Raw genomic sequence first — 21,651 nt, 5'->3', positions numbered from 1 at the left:
TACAATGATTTTGGGTTATCGTGTCCAAACACGTGACCCGAATAAATAAAAATTGTACATATACGTCTAGCAAAGGGATTAAGCATTAATTTAAAATAAAGATTTCGGTTTGAAATATGCACATTTATTGTAAATTTGGAGGTGGATTTTGCGCAAAAATACTGTGGATGGCGTAACCGGAGTTGGACTGATGAGGTTATTTCTTCTAGTGCGGCTGAAGGCCACCAACTCGGAAACAACAATGATAACAAAAATAAAATATATTAGCACCATGATGCAATTCTTCACAGGTATTGTCTCCCCAGAGAGTTTTGCTCCACATCGAAGTTTGTGCTCTTTTATTTTGTTGCGTGTAAAACTTTACACTTAAATTTAAGACATTCTTAACAAAAATTGAAGCAAATTTCGCCTATTTTTCTTTAGTTTATTTAATGTTTATTATTTTTTACAATATGTAGCTCATTACTTAACAAAAACCATATACTACATCCAGATTTTAGACTTTGTGTAAAAATTATGAAAATTCTGCAAAATTTCAGCAAAATTTGTAATAATCAGCTAAAATGGCGCGTCCCAGTTTATATGTAATTGGGTTACTCGCTTAAAACAAAAAAAAAAACATTGAAATCGGCTCACTATCTGAAGACTTTTCGGGTTAGAAAAAATTGTTTTTCAATTTTATATAACACAGCCCGACAGAAAAAAAATTTCTCACGGATAAGACTAGCCATTTCTAATAGATTTTGGATCACTAAATTTGTAAAAATAAAAACTTGTATATTTGAATTTTAATAAAATAAGGCGAATAGCAAATAGCAAAATCGGCTAAAACCGGCTAATTTTTTTTTGCAAAACGGCTAACAAATCGGCTGCCGGCTAAACCGAATTTTCTCCGGCTGTTTGCTATCGTAACCGGCTAAATCTAGCCGGAAAACGGCTAAAATGGCAACATTGGTGCCGAGCATGATTCAATGGCTGCGTTTCTTTATATTTCACAGCCGGAATAAACAGAAAGCGTTTGAAATATACGTTAACATATCATCAGGAACGTTCTAAAGAATAAGTAAACAAAAAAGTTTATTCCAAACGTTCAGAATTAATAAAGAAATGCAGCCAATAATTAAAGGTTAGATAATTATTGACAGCCGCGGTTATAAAAGGTTGCATTTACGAAGGAAGGAGAAAGGGGTAGACGGAAATCCCTTGGTGCGAAAATGGTAGTAGAAAAGTACGCAAAGTAGGCAATTAGTAGTGAAATTCCTTTTGTAAATTCGAATGCATTTGGAGGAAATTTAGCATTTTACACGACATATTCAAAGAAATATTAAGATATCTACTGAATTACGTAGTTTATATGCTATTTAGCGGTATAAAAACTGCAAAAGAGTTTAAAATTAAAATAAAACTATTATGAGTTTTATGTAAACATCGAATTTAAAAACAATTTCTGTTTTAATCAGTTAAATGTTCTTTATATGCATATACAAATAAATATATTGTACAAAAACGTATAGTTCTATTTCACATGAAAGCTACACTTTTTCAATTAAATTTGCAAAGAAGCAACACTAAGGGAACGATGCGAGAGAGACAAGTGCCAGTTTATCTAACCTTTAATTATTGGATCATCGACTAAGTTCTGGCGGCGCATCTCTTAGCCTCAATCATACATTTAATCTGCACATATGTATGTATATGGCCAATATTGGCTATTTAAATATGAGATATGCAACCCTGTGTTTGTACCAAACAACAAAGATTGATTGGTAGGTTGTTTAATCAATCCCATCAAATTCAACCAAAAACAATCAGCTATTCAGCACAAAATGTAAACAAACAAGCAAATGCAAAAACAATTTCAAGGAACAAGCAGCAGTGCTGCCAATTATTTAGCTTTTTAACCGACTTCCAAAAAAGGAGGAGGTTATCAGTTCGTCGGAATATTTTTATATTATTAATTATTTTTGCATCGGAAAGGTAGTGTCTCAGAGGTGGTCCCATACTAATCTGGTTAAGATCCGATCAGCGGATCATGAGATATATATATATATTTTTTTTTTTTATATGGGAGTTGAAGTCGGTTTTTTTTTTGCTAAAAATTACTAGTTTAAATATATACTGGCTATGTAAGTAGAAACATTTTTGCGTAAAATAGTCTTGCTAGGTGGCGCCAAGGTCGAGACATTTCGAAAACCCGTATTTATGTGGTCCGATTTGGTTCGAATTTGGCGTATGTGGTTGAAATATAATATATCCTAGATTTCCAAAAAATGTATCCTGAATTGGCACTGAAGTGAAGATATAAAGTATATTCGACATAAAATGCATGTTTTATTTGCGTTAAAAATTAATTTAAAAGTAATATTAACAAAAATATGACGTGACGTTTCACCCTTGTGGTTGTAAAACACAAATGAAGCAAGTTGCATTAATTCTAGATAGTCTAAAAACAACTAGAATTACTCCAAATGATATTAAAACAAGTTTCATGAAAAATGAAAAGAGCCATCAACAATTCGCAGAGTTTTGCGATTTTGTAAGAAAAGAAAAATTCAACTCAAATTTTTGTCGACGCTTTTTAATTGCTTATATTTAAGGACCATGTTGTTCGATTGTTTTAATTTTTCAGTTTAATATATATATATATATATATATTTAAGTGCTATATAAGGGTCCAAAAAAGTAAAAGAAAACGAATGTTTTTCCTTGTCTTTATCTCATTTAACGTAAGACTGTCACGTATGCGACTTATGGAAATACCCATATGTAATCGAATATATATAATTGTTCCAAAATAAAATTTTGTCAAAAAAAATTTGTCCTCAAAAAAATTTGGTATATTTTTATATTTTCGGTAAAAATAGTTTTTCCTAAATTTTATTTGTGATATTTTTTTCTTAGATGAAAATTCGTAAACAACTATAGTTTACTAAAACACATTTTTCCAAATTAATTTGTTTTTCAAGTTTTTTTTTACTGATAAATGTTGAAATTTAAATTAAAATAAATTCCGCTAGTAAAATAAATTTTCTCTCAAATTTCTTCTAAAAACTACTAATGAGGAAATTAAATTTTTATCCTAAATATTATTTCCTTCTTCCCAAAAATAATTTTTCTCGACAGAAATAATTTTTACCGCAAAATTTTTTTTCCTAAATTTTGTTCGTAAAAAATATTTCTTAAAAGAAAATTCTGAAAATATTATTTTTCCGAAATAATTTTTTTCCTGGTTGTTTTTTCGAACGATAAATGTTGAAATATTATTTAAATAAATTCCGTTAAGCAAAACAGATTTTTTCTTTCCAAAATTTTTATTATTTTTTTAATCTTTGTTCCTGAAAATTGTTTTTCTCGATAGAAATAATTTTTACTGTAAAAATTGTTTCGCCTAAAAAGTCTTATTTTTTGTAGACATAATTATCCAAAATTTCATTCGTAATTTTGTTTTTGAAGAAAATTCTTAAAAAATTATTTTGTCCTAAAAAAAATTTAAAGTAATTTTTTTTAATTAGTTCTTTTCGAAGTATTTTTTTCCAGTTTTCTTTTTTAAATAAAATAACTTTTTTGCTCAAAACAATTAAAAAATAATTCTTTCTCATATATGGTAATTTCTTTTGTAATTTTCGTAGATATTAGCCTTTTTAGTAAAAAAAATTATCTTTTCAAAATTTTTATTTTTTTAAACAATCTTAAAAAAATGTTTCTTGCCCATAACTTGTGGCGTTTACGTTTCTACCAACGTTTCTACCAAAAAAGGTTACTTTCTCTTTGCCCTCTACGCACAAATACTAAGAAGAGGGCAATGAGAAAGCAAATTTTTTTGTAGAAACGAAGACGCCATTATTTTTTCCTGAAAATATAATTTTCCCTTTAAAATTTTTATCCTATATATTGCTTTTTTTATATTTTGATTCCCAAAAATAATTTTACTCTAAAGAAATAATTTGATCCCCTAAAATTTTTTATTCTAGATTTTTTGTAATTTTAGTTCCCAAAAATAACTTTTTTCAGCAGAAATAATGTCTTCTCTAAAAAATCTTTATTTTTAATGTAACAAACAAATTTTTTTCTCAACATTTTTTTGCATAAAACCTACTGACATATTTTGTCCTAAATTATGATTTTTTCGAAAAACATGTTTTTCTTGTAAACTATTTTTCGGAAAATTCCAATATTCAAAAATTTTGTTTAAAAAACTTTTTTGTAATTTTGATAAAAATACTTATTTTGTAAAATGTTTCTATACATATATGAGGTACTTTCTAATAACACAAAATATTACTCTGAAAGGATCAACAGAATTAACAATTCAGTACAGTTATGTTGGGTGGCATGAAAACGGAGAGGTAGATAAATGTTGAAATTATTACTAAAAAAAAATTCTGCTGCTTCATGTTCTCCAAAAATTGTCATTTATGATCTTTTACACATCAAACTTCTGCACTTCCAAAGCCAGCTTCTCCATTACGTGACACCTTACCATTTTGCGCGCGTTCGATCAGCGGCAAATCAGATTGTTGATGCGCCTGGTCGACATCCTGACGCTGATGGTGGTTATGATGCTGATGGTTGTGATGCCTGTGATGGTGATGATGATGGTGTTGATGCTGATGCGGTTGAGGTGCTGTGGGCTGTTCTTCCGCTTCCTGCTGCTGCTGCTGCAGCTGCTGACGCTCCTCCTCTTCCTCATCCGTGTGCTCATCTGAGAGTGGTGTGGTCTGCTGTGCTACTTCACGCACCATTTGTGTGCTCTTGCGAATCGCTGGTTGATGATTGTGATTATGGTTGTTGAGGTGTTGATGTGGGTTATTATTTTTTGGTGCTGCTAGGGCTTCCAAGTGTACATTGTTCACTGAAGGTTCGGAACGTGCTGATTTTAATGAAAACATGGAACTAATCTTACGTAGCTTATCATGCACAGATAATTCTTTCTTTTCCGGATCATGTGTGCCATTGGTGATGCTTTTCGTGCTGTGTGAAAGGGAGCGTGCATACGATTTCGACGAGCGTTTCGAGCGTTTCGATGAGGTGGACGAAGATGAGGACGATTTGGTGGATTTAGATGATTTTGAGGTGGAAGAAGAGGAGGAGGAGGACGACGAACTGCCACTGCTGGTCGAAGAGGTGTGTACTGGTTTAGTTTGTACCCAGAAGCGTAGAGCGAATAAAGATTCATTTTTGAAAGCTTCCGAGAGGGAGATCTTTGAAAGAAGTATAGAAAGGTTGAGAAAACAATAAGTTTAAAAGCTTTAAAAGTTCCAATGTGTTCGTATTTTTTTGATAGAATACCTACCCTCATTAAAAGTAGCTTTTTTTTTATAAAAAGCAAACATACCTTTTCCTCAATTGCCACCGCTTTTATATTCCACAAAAACTCACACACACCAATTAGAATAGCAGTGAGCAGACCGATGCCTAGCACAAGAAACACACCACCCACATTTTCCAAATCCAATTCGGGCGTGTCACCACTACTACTCTCTGCTTGCGAACACGATCCACCGCCATGCATCTCCTTCCACCATTTGCGCTTCAATTCGGAGAGCGTACCGGATTCACCCAGCTTCAATACAGCGCCGCTGATCTGCTTACGGTAAGGCGAGTCTGTGTACAAAGCAATTGGGAAAAATTTGAATTCTTAAAACCCACAATCATTTAACGGCCAAACTCACTAAAAGGCATTGCAACGCCATAGGTTTTATAATCCAACCATCCACCCACTTGCATCAGATCACAATTTCGTTCGATAATATACTCTAGCGTTGTGGATTCCATAAGAAATGCATAGAGTCCCTTGCCCTTGAGCACACGCTCCACGCCTTCGTCATTATTCTTGGTGAATACCGAAGGGCGCGCTGTTTCCATGGCGGTCCACATGCGTTGGTAGGTGGTGAAATTAGAATCCTGTTTGAAAAATAAAGCGAAAGTGAATACAGCGTGTGTGTGAAAGCTTTAGTAAAAAGTGAAAGTTCTAGTTGAATGTGAAAGCTCTATATAATAACGCTATTCATTAACTTGACAAAATATGTTTGTGAAAGCTTCAATCAAAAGGGAAAGCTCTAGTTGCATGCGAATGGTGTAAAGATTTTTATTCAAAGCTATGCGTTCACCCGAAGAATAAAAGATGAATAAATAAAGTTCGCGAAAGCTCAAATTAAAAATGAAAGCTCTGGTTGAACGTGAAAGCTCACAAACTCGCCATTCACAGCTATTCTTCCACATGAAAAAAAATATATATATATATACTTAAAGCTCTAGTTTAAAAAAGCCCTAGTTAAATGTGAAAGTTTTAAACCGCGCTTTTCAAAGCTATGCGCCAACATGAAAATAAGAAATAAACAAAAACCTAATGTGTACGTATGGGTTTACATATGAAAAAAATAAATAAATAAAAAACAAACATTGATATGTTTTTGGAAGTTACTAACTATAAGTGAAAGCTTTAGTTAAAAGTAAAATCTCTGAGGCTCGCAACTAAAAGCTATGCGCACACATAAATATAAAAAATACATATAAAAAAACAATATGTGTATGTAAAAAAAATAAAGCTATGTTTAAAAGTGAAAGCTCTTATTAAAAGTGAAAGCCCTCAAGATCGTCATACAAAACTCGATATGCGCTCACCCGAAAAAAGCCCATTGTGCTGCCGCCCAGTAAAGCGCCATACTTAATTTTGCTTTGCGCAGCCAAATCTTCAGCGCTTCCAATCGAGCTTTCCATCTACAAACATAATTAAAATAAACTTTGAATGTTGATTGCAAAATATCGTTATGTAAAAGAAAACATTACTCTGGACATTGTTAAAAAAGCAGCCAAATTAGCGGTATAAGAGTTCAACATCATCAAGGCGAAGAACCACCACATGCTGGTTACAAGTCTCGTCGAAGCAGCCCTGCGGATGTTAACAATTGGCGTCAACAGTTAAGTAAAGCTCATATGAAGCTCCTAAAACTTTTACTTACTTCGGCAATATATCACACCCCTGCCCCATAATAGAGCCAACCGCCAACCAAGTCGTATTCGACATGCACCAAGGATTCTCCACCTCTTCTGGCTCCTTACAGGGATGCGGATTCTCCCAGTCTGCTGGTGCCATGCGTGAAAGCATGAAAATCAATAGCGATACACCCAAATATGCGGTGGCCATATACACCCAGACATCCAAAGAAAATGGCGAAAGGAAAGAGAAAAGATCCGGTGGCGGCTGCTCAGGCTTGGCATACAGTATACTAATGCCCAGTGTCATGAAAGGTGGGGTGAAGTCGACAGCTTGACGTCGTGAGGAGGTCATCGTCAAATCGCAAATACCCAGGTCGGCATTCTGAAAGAGAGACACAAAACGATTTAAAATTTTTTAGGAAGTTATAGGCGACGCTGTGGGCTTTCAGTGTTTGCAGTGATGACCAAAACGATGCATTAGTGCAGAGCTTTTTTAGGCTTTATCGTACATACATTTTACAGCTGCATAGACGAGTTACGCCTAAAACGTAGGAAGAAGCAGGGCTTTCTGTATGTTTTATAATAGGGCTATTCGCGATCCGGTGCAAATGGCCTAGCATCATTGCATTGCAAATTTGTATTGCAAATTATTTGCAATACACAAACAAAATACACGCATTTGCATTTGTCATGGCTTGACAAATTTGCAATACCAAAAATCCATAGCATAAAAATGCTATGCATTGCAACTGTGGTTGATATTTCTATCAGCTGATTAAAAAAGGTTTACCATGACAGTTTAATAAAGGTCGCTCACAATCCATGGCATACTTCTGCAATTGCATAAATTTGTCAGCTCTTATGCAGCGAATCGCGAATAGCCCTAATGAGTTTTGTAAATATTTTATACTGACGCGTACAGGAAGAGACCTCTCGCTAGCAATCACTGATATAGAGGTGCACAGTACACAGTTGTTCTCTCTCTGCCCATGACTAATGTACATAACATTTAGTAGCATGAAATACTCACACCCTCCAAAAGTTGCTTCACCAATCCATCCCATGATTGTGTCTTCTTATTAAAACTACCATATTTTCCATCTGGCGCTAATACAAATTCATATTTGAAATTTAATAATCTGGCTATGGCATCGATCAGATCCATTGAGTAGCCCTCATAACGTGCGTTCCCTTGAAGAATTTCACCGTCTTTGGGCTCTCTGAAATGCGAGGAGGTGTAAAGTGACGAGCATATCCATAACTGTAAAAAAAAAATCTGTAAACATAATTCACACTCACCTATTCAACAAGAAGGGCGCACCAATACGTGATGTGATTATAAAAGTTTTATTCGACAGCTTTTCACCGACGCGTTTTTCGCTAGCATCTTCTTTTTCCAGCGAATCTACGCCATTTACCGGATCCCAAGTGGCCAAGTCCAGAAAGCCGCCCGGTGTGAATTCCATAAATCGTAAGGTGAAGAAATTACGTTCGCCATGCTCGTTGAAATCGATGCGGCCGGTGGCGCCTTCCATAGAGCGCTATGAAAAAATGCACATTGCGGATTAGGCACATAATTTCGGGAAATCTCAAATTAGACGCATTTTTTTTTCTTTTGATATGGGTCTACACAAAAAATTCTTTGAGAAGTTTTCTTATAAAAAGCAAAATTTGTACGAACAGCGTAATTTAGGCAAAAATATGTTTACTCAAATTTAAGAAACAATTCCAAACAGAAACAAAGGTTTTTTGAGAAAAAAAAAAGTTGGTGTTAAAAATTGTTTCTATGCTATTATACTGGGAAAAAGTAATTTTTTAGTAAAAAAAATTATGTTGTGTGAAATATTTTGGAAAAAATATGTATTGGAAAATATTATTTTTCAGGAAAAAATAACAATTCTTTAACAAAAAGTATTTTCAGAAAAAAATTATTAAAAAATTATATTCATGGACAAATAATTTAGGAAATAATAGGGAAAATAGTATATATATATATGTACATAATATAATGTTGATGAACAACATAATTTAGGAAAAAGAGGGAAAATATGTTTACCTAAGTTAGAAAAAATTACCAAACAGAAACAAAGATTTTTTCAGAAAACAAAAAAATTTTGCTGTTAAAATTGTTTCTATCGAGAAAAAAAATTTTTTTGGAACACAAACTAATGTTTAGGGTAACAATATTAGGGAAAAAATAATTTTTTAAGAAAAAAAAATTGTTATGGAAAAAAAGGTTTTTTTTGTTAAGAAAAATAAAATGAGTTTAATTAAAACGGTTTAAGAAAAATTTTACCAAAAATATGATTTTACTTTAAATTATCGGAAGTTTTAGGGAAAAGTATTTTTTTTATTTTTTATGAAAAAAAATTTTCGGGATAAGAACTCTTTTGGAAAATACTATCTAACCAAGTTATAAAAAATTTAACTGACATACATACATCAAAATGAATATTTGTTTGAAGACAGTTTTTGGAAAAAAAATATTTTTGTCCCACAAATTTGGAAAATTTACTTTTCGGAAAAAATCAGAAAATATTTCTATTATTATTATATATTAATTTCAGAGAACTAACCTCATTTATTTCTTTTTTGTTTTGGAAAAAATGATGGGTTTAATTAAAAATGATTTAGAAAAATTATTTTTGAGAACAAAAGATTAATGTTTGGGAAAAAAAGATAAGGGGAAAAGGTATTTTTAAGGAAAAATTATTTTTGATAAATTTTGTTTTTAGAAAAAAAATAAAAAACTTTGGCAAAAATTTGTTAGTTGAAATTAATGGAAGGTTTTAGGAAAAATATTTTTGTTTTTACGAAGAAAAATTTTGTAGGATAAAGACCGGTTTTGGAAAATACTATCTATGCACCAAAATTATAAAAAAAATGAACATGCATACATTAGAAGGTATATTTTTCTTGAAGATAATTTTCAGGAAAAAGTTATCATTTAAAAAAAAATTTGGAAAAATTAGAAGATATTGTTTGGAAAAAATTATTTTCTAGGAACTAAAATTCTTTCTTTCTTTTTGTAACAAGTGATGAGTTTTATTAAAAATGTTTTAGAAAAATTATTTTTGAGAACAAAAAATAATGTTTAGGAAAACAATGTTACGGGAAAAAATATTTTTTAGGAATAATCAGTTTAGATGAAATTTTTTTAGATGACTTTATTTATTTAAACATGTTAAAGAAAAAATTTGACAAAAATTTGTTCTTGGTTGAAATTAATTAAAGTTTTTAGGAACTTATTGGCTTATGGTCCTGAAGGGCTTAAAAGATAAATATGTATGTATAAGTATTTACCGCTTTCAAGAATTCAATGATGCGTCTACCCTGCGGCCAAGCGCGATTTTTACGACACTCCACTTTCGGAGGATTAAGCTCCTCGGCAATGCCAAGCTCAGCAAGACCTTTTGTAAACATGAAGACAGCGTCATTAGCCAAAATCATGTTTGTCTATACAAAATAGACAGTAGAAATAAAAAAAAAACTTTGAAAAAAAAACACGGTTAAAAAAAACCATTTTCACCTTCACTTGCGACGGATCAACACGATAGTAACGTCCCTCACGCTTCTCTCGTTCTTCCCAATCATGCGCCACATTCTTCACTTGATAATCTGTGGGATCCGTCAAACGTATAGTGGTTATATTGGCTGAAACCGAGAGTAGCTCTTGAAAGTCTAGCGTGTGTGTATCGAGTGCCGAGATAAATACACTCTACGAAAATTCAAGAAAAAAAACCCAGTAAAATCAGTAAAACCACAAACTTTCAAAATTCGTTTACGGGTAGCAAACTCACCTGATATTCACCCAACATTTTCAGCTCATTCGCTTGCCGCAAAATAGTCAAAATATTCGCGGTGGAACAGTGTAGTACAATACAGTTATCGGTGGATAGTTTGATATTCTTCAGAAATGGACGAAAATCGGGTCCTTCATCTAGTTGACGTACTGTTGTTGGATTTTTATTGGGTTCACCGACTTGCAGCACATCTTGTAGTTGTTGTAGCTCTGCGTGTTAGTTAAGAGAAACCCTTCTCGGTTTTTTGCAATACTTAAGTCATTCACTTCGCTTACCCTTTTCGGTTTCGTAGACAATGGTGTAGCTACGCCAGTTGAAACTTTGTAATATCTCAGCCATGCCGCGTGACAGTAGAACGTTATTTGGATGCACGTTCAGTGTCATGGATGTGTGCTGACGTTCGGCAAGCGATTCACTGGAAGTCCAATCGAAAACAATGTGTGGTATATCCAGCGAATTGCAGATGGAGGTGACTATGTCTGAAAATGTTGGGGATACAAATTAAATATGTGCTTTCGAAGTTTGAGGTCTTACTTGCATCCAGTATAGAAAAATCAAATGATATAGAAATTAGTATGAAAAATTCCAAAATATACTTAAATCATATGAAAAAGTTTTCGCAGTTGTGAAAGTTTGAAAGCATTCCAGACTCACTCTAAATCCCGTTGAATGCTAAATACGGAGTTGAGTTTCTCAATTCATTTAAACACTACTGTAGCTCTTTTGTCCTTGATTAGGAAAGGAAGGGATAATACTAGGATTGGAACCCGTAGTGAGAATTCAATCTAATGGTAAGACCTAAAGAACCTCGGATATTAACTTATTAATGACTCCAAAAAACGAAACAAGGACCACGGTTTACGGAGTTGAGTCTTAACAGAACGGACAGACCTATTATAGGCAAGGTGTCGATCTGCTACAAGTTTACATTCGAGGTGCCAATATGAGTTCGTATCACAGCCGTAGTCAACATTTAAATAGACATAAAGGACCTGCGGTAAAAAGTGCGTCGAAAAGTTGCAATTACAGCGGGTAGCTAAGATGAAGAAAAATGCAATTTTTTACAGCAAATTTTTATTTTTTACTTTAATCTATCTCACACTCTCTTGGAAAGCTGCGGTAATTACGCACATTTTGATACCTTAACTGATTTTTTCCGACAAATAGATTATTAACTGCAAACAATTGAAAAACGATACTTCTCCGTAAGTTCAAAATTTCGGGAGTTTTTCTTTCGAGATTTTCGAATATCATGACGAAAAAAAAAATTGGTGTCTTCTTTTTTTCGATAGAGAATATAAAAAAATATATATTTCACCCCAAAGAAGTGTTGAGGTGTAAATATTGTATGGATTGACCCAATATAGAGATATAGATATACATTTTTAAATAGTTGGCAACCCTCTTCAAAATTATTACTTCTGGTTAAGAGTGCATTTAAATGCCTTTCATTCCCTCAATGCGTTGTAATATTTTAGTCGGTATATATGTATTTAAGTCCCGAAAATTTTAAGCGGGTGGCAATCCTATCAAAAGTTAACTCAAGAAGTGAAGCTTTCCTTCAAAATGGTTTTTCAATCATTCAACTTGATGAAGTATTATGGCGCTTAATTGACCGGATACAGTGCTTACAGCTTTTCAAACCCCCTTTTTTATTAAATAACAAAATTTGAACATCGTGACTCCCCTTCAAAATGAGATATTATTCATTAAATTTGATAAAATATTAAAGGAGATATCGTTTGGTAACAGAAAAACACCCTTTAGAAATAAGTACATACAGTGACTCAAACAAATGACCATTGTTTTTTTTTAATACTCGTAATATTTTTCCAGCTAATTTATTTTTTGTTACTTTTATATAAAACTATCGTCTAAGCTTTTTAGGAAAAGTCAACAAATTTTGATCAAAATTTCAACATTACGAACAATTAAAGAAAATCAATACGTGGTCATTTGTTTGTGTCACTGTAGATTCATAATTATAATCCCATTCTCTACCTTAATCTTAATCTGAATTTCAATCTGAAGCTCAATCTTAATCTTAATCTTATTTTAACTTTAATCTTAATGTTAATTAGTCATAATCTTAATTTTAATCTTAGTCGTATTGTTAATATGGATCTCAAACTTAATCCCAATCTAAATCCAAATATATATTTGAATTTTAATCCTACTCTTAATCATAATCATAACCATATTCCTGATGGTAATCTTAACCATAATCTTAATCTCATTCTTAGTCGTAATTTTAATCTTAATCTGAGCCCTAATCCTAATCATAATCCTAATTTTAATCTCAGTCTTAATCTTTATCCTAATAATCTTAAACTTAATCTCATTCTCAGTCCCAATCTTAACCTTAATCTTAAACCTAACCTTAGTTTTAGTCCGTATCTTAATCTCAGTCTCAGTCTCAATCTTAATCCTTATCTTAATCTAAATGTATATTTGAATTTTAATTCTACTCTTAATCATAATCATAATCTTAATCATAGGCAATCTTAGTCTTAACCTTAATCTTGATCTTAATCATGCTCAACCACCCCCCGACGTACCCGCCCTTCTTCTGTTGCATTTCGTTTTTTTTTTTGAGCTTGGAATTACAGTCACCGAGCGCAAAAAAAAAATTGAACAACAAAAATTTCGCTTGTATTTTATACACCAGCCTATTATGTTCGCCACCACTGTGCAGCACGTGCCTAGGATGCCGGTATATTGTAGGTAAGTAGGTTAACAAATTTCAAGGGGGGATATATGTAAATACATATATGTACATGGTTACTTACGCTGAGACGTTTATTTACAAACAATCAATGGCAAAAACAGAGAAGCGAACTTGTTCAAGTACAGGTAAATATGTGCGAGAGTGTATGCATGTTGTTGTCGATTTTATTGTATTTACATATATGCATTTATGCGCATGTTGATGCGTTCTTTCTCTTCCTTCATATATATATTTACATATGTATGTATATACATACATACCTGTGCCTCCTGCTGTGTTTGGCCCGAAAATAGCAATAACGCCTTGCGCAATCAATTTGCAGACTGTTTGCCATGAAATGAAGAAAAGTGAAAATTTTACGCATTTTACAAACAAAATAAATATTATTTATAAATATTGAGTGAAATATGTTTAACTGACCTGTTTTCTCCACAATAAAACTATCATCCGTATCAGCATACTCGACAATGGGCACCAGCTCAAAGCTGCGCTCAAATACATTGGCGCGTTCGATGGCAGTACGAAAGGCGATTTCGGTTTCATCATTTTCGCTAGCGAAAATTATGCCTGATTTGTAAAGTGAAAGGTCAAGGTTACTAGCGAGCCAAGTGTTCAAAATTTAATTAGCTTTCACTTTGTTTATCTACTTACCAACATTAAATTGTGGACGGTCGGCCGCTTGCGCGTAGGCGTAGAGCAGCGCGCATATTAAATGCACTAATAATGGTTTCATTGTAGTAAAATTGCAAATTTTTAAATTTAACACATTTCATACGTAGCACTAAAATCTGGAACTAGATTTTTTTTCAAGCAGAAACCAAAAAAAAATGCACTTAATTTTTGTCAACTACTAAATATTTATACGAATCACGCGCGCTCTAGAAAATTTTTACCAACCGTTGCATTAAAAGATTCAAATCGAAATGCAGGCAGCAGGCAGTATTTAGCTAAGTTTTTTCGCCCATTAATGCTAAAATTAAATTCAGATATTTGACATTAAGACAAATCGACTGCAATTGAAAGGCACTGCTAATGCAAAATTTTATACATAGATACATACCTACAAATATGCAAAAGGCGACAAAGGCATAGTTGTGAAGAAGGAGCGCCGTTGTCCCCAATTCGCTCAGAGATTAGCACAGATTGCTTTGCGTTTTTATGTTTTATTCACTCATTTCATTTGCCTTTATTTATTTAACATTTAATTTGACTATAATGCCAAAACATAGGTATAAGATCAACACATATGTAAATACCCTTAGAAATGTTTCTTCTGTTTTGCTCTATGCATTCTAAACAAGTCGTAAAATGTGCGTTAAGCGGTACATATGTACACTTGTGGTCAGCTGATTAAGTCAATAGACATTTCGACAAGTTTTGGCTATTTTTCATTTGTTTATTGAATGTTTATATTTTTTTAAATAAAAGTTGGACACTTTAACCTAGCCAGCGTCACATATGTAAATCCACATTTCAAACTTCGCAAAAAAATTATGCAAATTCAACAAACTTTAACATTTGCACCCAAAAATTTTAAACTTTTTATTGCAGTTTTGTAGCTCATTAAATTTTAAAAAGGTTAAAGTGCAAATTTCAAGACGCTAGAAAATCGCGTTGATTTTTAATAATTTTTTTTACTCAACAATTTTTATTGAGATCGCGGCCGTTTTTCATTGAAAACTATTTTGTGGAAAAGCAACAATAATTCGAAAAAATGGTAGAAGTGATAGCTATTTCGGAAATCACCACATTTCCTTATCAGAAATGCCGAAATAGCTATCACTTCTACCATTTTTTCAAATTATTGTTGCTTTTCCACAATAAGTTTTCATTAAAAAACGGCCTCAAGCTCAATAAAAATTGTTGAATATAATTGTTATAAGGCCATAAAATAAAAACAAAACAAATAATTTTTTTTACTAACACTTTTTCCAAAAATTCTAAATAAAAAGTTTAAAATTGTTTGGTGCAAATTTTAAAGTTTGTTGAATTTTCATAATTTTTGTATGAATTTTGAAATGTGAATTTATGTGGCGCTGGTTAGGTAAAGCTACACTTTAATAAAAAAAAATATAAACATTAAATAAGCAAAAGAAAAATAAGCAAAACTAGTCAAAATATCACTGGACTTAATCAGCTGGCCACAAGGATATGTATGCAGATATATCCTTATACAATAAATACAACAATTTACATACAAATTAGTTTGTATACGGATTTGTAATTAAAAAAATCAAAATTCAAAATTTGGCAAGCGGCCAAAAATCAAGCGCTCGCTAGACTTTTCTCTAAAGTTCAGCATTGATGTGGTGTATGCATACGGTGACCAGATTTCTGTGGGCAAAAATCGGGACATTTCTAAAGCATCGAATCAAAGCATACAATTATGTTTTTAGAATAAAAAGACATAGTATCGTTTAATATAGCTTAAAACAAAACAAAGAGAAAAGACCTTGAATAAGTAATTTTTAAGCAAAACATAAAACCGACTTCAATTCACATATACAAATTAAAGATTATCGTTTATTTCTTCATGATCCTTTCAAAAATAATTATAAAAATCGGTTTTATGTAGTCCAAACTTATGCGGTAAATGCATAAAAAACCTCCTCATTTTTTGAAGTCGGTTAAAAATTAACACAAAAATATATACTTACAATATATTGTTACCTTAATTCACAAAGGCCCTATCCAAAAATTTTTTTATTTTACAGGGGAAGCAAAAAAACAATAGATATAAAAAGAGAATCAAAAACAGGTAGGGCTTTTTAAAAAGTTGCATGTAGACTTCTATTAAGCTAATAAAGAAAACACTCAAAACCGAGATTTAAGCGACACAGATATGAAAAATCGGGAAACTTATGCGCCCCGACTTAAAAAAAAAGATTCAGCGGGACAACTTTCTCAAAATCGGTACTATGCTGCCAAAATTGGTACGAATGGTCACCGTATGTATGCATGCACTTCTCTATCCGGGGCAAATCCAGAACTTTCTTTTGGGAGGGGAAATCACGTAGCTTTCATCAAAAATCATAAGATAATGCCATTTATTACTTACTTCAAAAAAACTACAACTTTTACTAGAGTTACCCACCCACGCAGAGTGGGCGGAATCTATATCTATATATGTATGTAGGGATATTTGTCCAGGACATAGTATCTGCACGGATCGCTCCAAAAAGGGGTGCCAAATTAAAGCGCTTGACCTGTAGATGTGCAAACTGGTTTTAGTGTTTCGAAAAGAGTTGCCACCTGTTTAACAATTAAATTCAAATTATTTAATAATAATCATATCCGTACCGTTCGATTTTCCGAAATTAGGTATCAAATTAAAAGCCTTGGACTGCAGGTGTGCAATAAGGTTTAAATTTTTTAAAAGAGACTTGCCACCTTTTAAAAAATTATATTCAAATTATAAAAAAAAATCAATTATTACAAGATGGGTATCAATCGAAATGGTTTTGAAAGGCTTTGTTTCTTAATTTAACTATAGGAGGGTTGCCACCTGTTTAGAAAATCTAATTCAATTTGAATTAAGGGAATTTAATATGATAAATATGTATCGCCATATGGGCGCCAAACGAAAGGGATTTCAGAAAGTAGTTGTTTGCAAATATTTTGAAGGGGGTTGCCACCTGCTTGAAATACCGAATTTAGTTAACATACATAAACCAAAGTTATCTGTAATACCAAAATATGGATGTCAAACGAAAGAGTGTTAAGAAATCTTTACTTTGAACACTAATAATATTTTTAAGGTGTTGGAAGAGGGTTGCCACCTGTTTAAAAAGTTAAATGCATATTTTTTATTAAGTTAAATGAATTATTAAAATATGGGTGTCCATCTAAGGGGGTTAGAGAAATCTTTATTTATGAACTATATTTTGCGAGGTTGCCACAAGAGATTTTTAACCGAGATTGATTACCATTGATGGCTCCCAGTTTTCATTGTGTAAAATATTCGTTTATTTTCTAACGGTTTCGTCAATGATTTCCTGCACACTTTAGTTGTCCAGGCATGATTTTCGAATGGAATAAAGTCATCATTCATTCTTAGCAGACAAAATGTTATATATGGGCTCCGAATCACAAAGGTCTAGAAAGAAATGCGAAAACAGAGAAGCCTTCTAGGAAGTCCCCTGCAATAAAACTATGAAGGTCTCAACGCTTCTTACAACAGGACCTGATATTATGAGGGATTGGTTTGTGAGAGAAAAAAGGAAATGGCACTGAAACCAAACAAATGGAAAGCAAAGAAGTTACTGGGAACATACCATATCTTTTTAATGATCATGTTAACGACAAATGCTTCGATAACATAACCGATTTCGAAAAATACATATATCGGACATGGATTTAATAAAAATAGCCGTAAGAAAAAAATAATTTGTCAATGAATTAAACGAAAATGCTCACGATAGCCAGTGCGATATGATCTAGATTTATCGATAACCATGACGATATTCATTGATATAAATATAGTCATAACATTATCGATATATGCTTTGGTATCTAACATTAACGATTTCGGTAAATGTATCGGGAAGGGTTTTTATAAAAATATCAATAACTACATATGTACATATGTCAAAAATAAATCGATCTATTTATCGAAAATGCTACCGACACCGACACGGCAATAATATAATAATAATAGAATGGCCGCTACACATACATATGTACGTTAGTATTTGGCCCAGCTTTTCCTCCTTGATGTTGTCACGAAAGGGGAGGGACCTACAGTTTTACGCCGACTCCGAACGGCGATTGTATTTTTATGAGAAGCTGTTTTTCATGGCATACATATTTTCGGAGGTTTGCCATTGCCTGCTGAGGGCGGCCGCTGTTAAGACAAAAACCTTTTTCTCTATTTGTTTTTTGATGTTGCAGGACCTGAGGAGTGTAAGCGCGAACTGCTTATCACCAGTGTTGCCGTTGAGAATTTTCAGAAAGCCGCAAAAATAGGTAATTGACGAATGAAAGGGTCACCATATTATTTTTTCTTTTCTTTACTAGTAAAAGAATAAATCTGAGATCCAAGGTCAAAATAAAACTTACATGTAAAGTCTTTTCTCTGCTAGAACGTTCCGCTATTGAATTTAAAAAGAAAGTAGTGTGACAAGCTTTGAACAAAACACAGAAAACGAGTTGCTGCAAGGAGAAGAGTAGCATTTCCTTTAAAAGTTTTAAGTGATCGATTTTTTCGTACTTGCAGGAGGTAACATTTTTTAATGGCATGATCCTGTTAAAATTTCCTATAAAAATCTTTGAAAAGGGACAAAAGTCGCACATAATTTTGGGAAAGGGTTAAAAAGCCAGAATTTTTAAAATCAGGTCCAAGGATATTGGCATTTAAAAAGGGTCAAATTGCCCCTTTAGTCGCACAACGGCAACACTGCTTACCACTACACCTCAGCGGCCGCCGCGACATGGCAATACAGTGGAGAAAAAAAGTAAGATTTAGTGAAACAAAATAATAAAGCATTGAAAATTAGATAAGAAAGGGAGTTGACAAAACAAAAAATTCTAATTTTGTTTATCAACATCTATGAAGAGCGCCCTTTTAGTTGCATTTTGGATGATACATTTATGCATGATTCAATAATGAAAGGTTTTGTAAGAAAAACTTTCTCTCACTCTAATTTTATCAATGACACTCCCACCCTACTCCTAAAACCAAAAACAGTGATCTTTCTTTTCCAAATTTCTTTGGAAGTTTTAGGAACATTTTTAAATTTTTATTAGCGAAATTTTTACCTTTTAAATTTGAAAAAATGATTGTTCGGCATTCGCTGGCGACAACAAGACAAAATGGGTGAGAATTGTTGGCCTACAGAAATTCAATGTAGGATAAAGAGACGAAATTCCCTTAAATGCCGCATACTTGTGTTTGTCGACATTCGTGGAGACATTCGTGATTCTGCCAAGTCGCTGTAAAGTAAAGTGCGCAATGTTTCTGGTACATGAGTCAACGAAGATATTTAGGTATTTACCTACACAACACAATCCTGCAGTGGAATTCTGACAATGGCTACGCTAAAATTCTCTAAATTAAAAGCCGTGGGGTCTAAAAGTACGCAATATGGAACCGTCCGTCGTCCGGCACGAAGCGCCAATCGCGACTGTGTAAGCAAATGTTTAATATTCTGACGGCGGCATAATCTCCCCAGTGCAACATCAAAGAATTCGAATTTACCAATCGAGCCATTACCGCGAAAGAGACGTAAGTTCAAAATGTTTTTATTTTGGGTCTTTTAATCACTATTCCATAATTTTTCCACAAACAAATAGCTTCTTCATATCCATCTATTGTACATAAATGGTACCGCAAAGAATATACAAGGCAAACAAACACACCAAAAAAGTAGTTCAAAGTGGACCACCCATTCTCGAGTTATGCGCCGTCTGTCGTAAGCAACATACATACATACATTCATAGACATATTTATTTTTAATAACAATCAGGGGTTATATTTAATGCGCTATTGCTATGCGCTAATATCTTCAACTTTTTGCGGAATCTAGCTACCATTTTAGGACGTGTAATTGAATTCTTCCCCTTTTTTCCTGCTTCCAAAAACCATCCCTGTGGGTGGGAGTGTCAAATTTTAGACAAAAGCTACTTAAAAAACCTTTCATTATTGAATCATGACATTTATGCTTGTACACATGTATGTATATAAGCATGATGTAATAATGAAAGGTGTTGTACGTTGTGACAGCTCGATATCGAACTACCTTAGGTCAATATTGTATTTTGGAAGTACAAGAAAAACGGGTAGAAAAAAAGCCTTTTAGTTGAAAAAGTACTAAATTGTATGCCTTCTCAACAGCGTTCCGATTATCTGAATAGGTATATATATGGCTTGGTAGTCTCATAAAGTTGTAGATAATTAAAATAATAAAATTAGGCGTGTTTTTATTCACAGGAATAGGATAATATGCTTCAACTGTTTGAGCTGATGAATACCCAGCTAGAACAGTATGGCATATATATGTAATTCCTTATTTAAGCCGCATCACTAAGCAAATTATCCCTTATGAATTTGAAATCTTTCCCTTATATTGTACAGGCCAAATAGAGGAATTCATTTACGTGTGATATTTTGTCCGCCTCTTTCAAATGGGCTTCTTGTGCGCATATATTAGGTTTGATAGCTGTTGACCATACCAATAATGCCTCATACTCAGTTTTACTAGATCAATTCGTGTTCTCCGAGAAAAAAAATTTCACGATTCAAAAATCTGAGTATAGCGGCCAAATTCTTTTCTCCCAATTTTGAAAATTCTCCGTTTTTTGGCCTATATTTGCTTTGTATGGTATTTGCCACAAAATATAGGCCAAAAACGATAAATGTTCAAAATTTGGAGAAAAATAATTTTTCAGATTTTTGGATCGTGAAATTTTTTTTTCTCGGAGAACACGAATTGATCTAGTAAATCTGAGTATGAGGCATTATTGGTATGGCCAACAGCTATTAAACCTGATATATTCGCACTAAGGTCTTTTTTGTATTCCACAGTGTTATATAAGGGATACTTTGAGGAATCATATAAACAATTATACGTTACCCAAGTTCACATACATCCAAGTTCGAGTCATACAGCAAGCTTTTTAATGATTTATTTATTTATTTTTGAGATTAACAATATATTTCAGAATTTATAATTAATACGTTGTGTTCTTTATGAAATCCACTTTGATTTTTAATTGTACAAAATTTATTATATACATACAGTATCGGTCATATCAATAGAAACCCCATTTCAAAGTGATATTATTTCCCTCTTATGTTAATTTATTTCTAAGAATTTCCAATACAAATAAAGTATAAAGTTCAATTTCTAACAAAACCCATATAAAAAATAAATCAGATAATAAAATATATCAGAAAACTTTTCAACGCCCTATTTCAAAATTTGGCTGGAAAACGCCCTATTTTAGAATTTGATTGAAAAATGCCCTATCTCAGAACTCGGTTCAAAAACACGCTATCTCCGCTGGCGATTCAAAACCGCCCTATCTCAGCACATTTTCAATGCATTTTCGTTTGAGATGGGACTTTGTTGAACCGAATAATAATAACAATTACAATAACATACTATATACATATCTAGTTTCAATATACAACAAATTTATGTACACATCATTAATTGTGTATATACATATATCTATGTCAA

General features: G+C 32.8%; 1 protein-coding gene across 1 annotated transcript; it reads right to left on the bottom strand.

Annotated features, from left to right (window-relative positions):
• Window positions 1-4,356: 4,356 nt before the first annotated feature.
• On the bottom strand, window positions 4,357-14,203 carry LOC118750109 (glutamate receptor ionotropic, kainate 2-like). The gene is made up of 15 exons (XM_036484845.1): window positions 14,122-14,203; window positions 13,891-14,037; window positions 13,731-13,793; window positions 11,018-11,221; window positions 10,740-10,951; window positions 10,469-10,657; window positions 10,243-10,395; window positions 8,239-8,480; window positions 7,970-8,159; window positions 6,963-7,321; window positions 6,790-6,892; window positions 6,625-6,720; window positions 5,673-5,904; window positions 5,336-5,604; window positions 4,357-5,201 (listed from the first exon to the last, which is right to left on the bottom strand). Exons 1-15 carry the CDS (start codon window positions 14,201-14,203, stop codon window positions 4,431-4,433), a joined length of 3,312 nt encoding a protein of 1,103 aa, XP_036340738.1. The 3' UTR covers window positions 4,357-4,430.
• Between the last annotated feature and the right edge of the window lie 7,448 nt (window positions 14,204-21,651).

Source organism: Rhagoletis pomonella, unplaced genomic scaffold (assembly GCF_013731165.1).
Source record: "Rhagoletis pomonella isolate Grant_MI unplaced genomic scaffold, Rhpom_1.0 Rhpom_scaffold_00143, whole genome shotgun sequence".
NCBI classification, from domain to species: Eukaryota; Metazoa; Arthropoda; class Insecta; order Diptera; family Tephritidae; genus Rhagoletis; species Rhagoletis pomonella.
This window is presented reverse-complemented; position numbering and strand designations above follow the sequence as displayed.

Bases quoted from the DNA above. Each gene is read 5' to 3' on its own strand.
- LOC118750109 (XM_036484845.1), bottom strand. From the start codon at position 14,203: ATGAAACCATTATTAGTGCATTTAATATGCGCGCTGCTCTACGCCTAC. The intron at 13,794-13,890 runs GTCAGTTAAACA...CATGGCAAACAG, and splicing joins TTTTATTGTGGAGAAAACAG to TCTGCAAATTGATTGCGCAA. The intron at 10,952-11,017 runs GTAAGCGAAGTG...ACTAACACGCAG, and splicing joins TGTCTACGAAACCGAAAAGG to AGCTACAACAACTACAAGAT.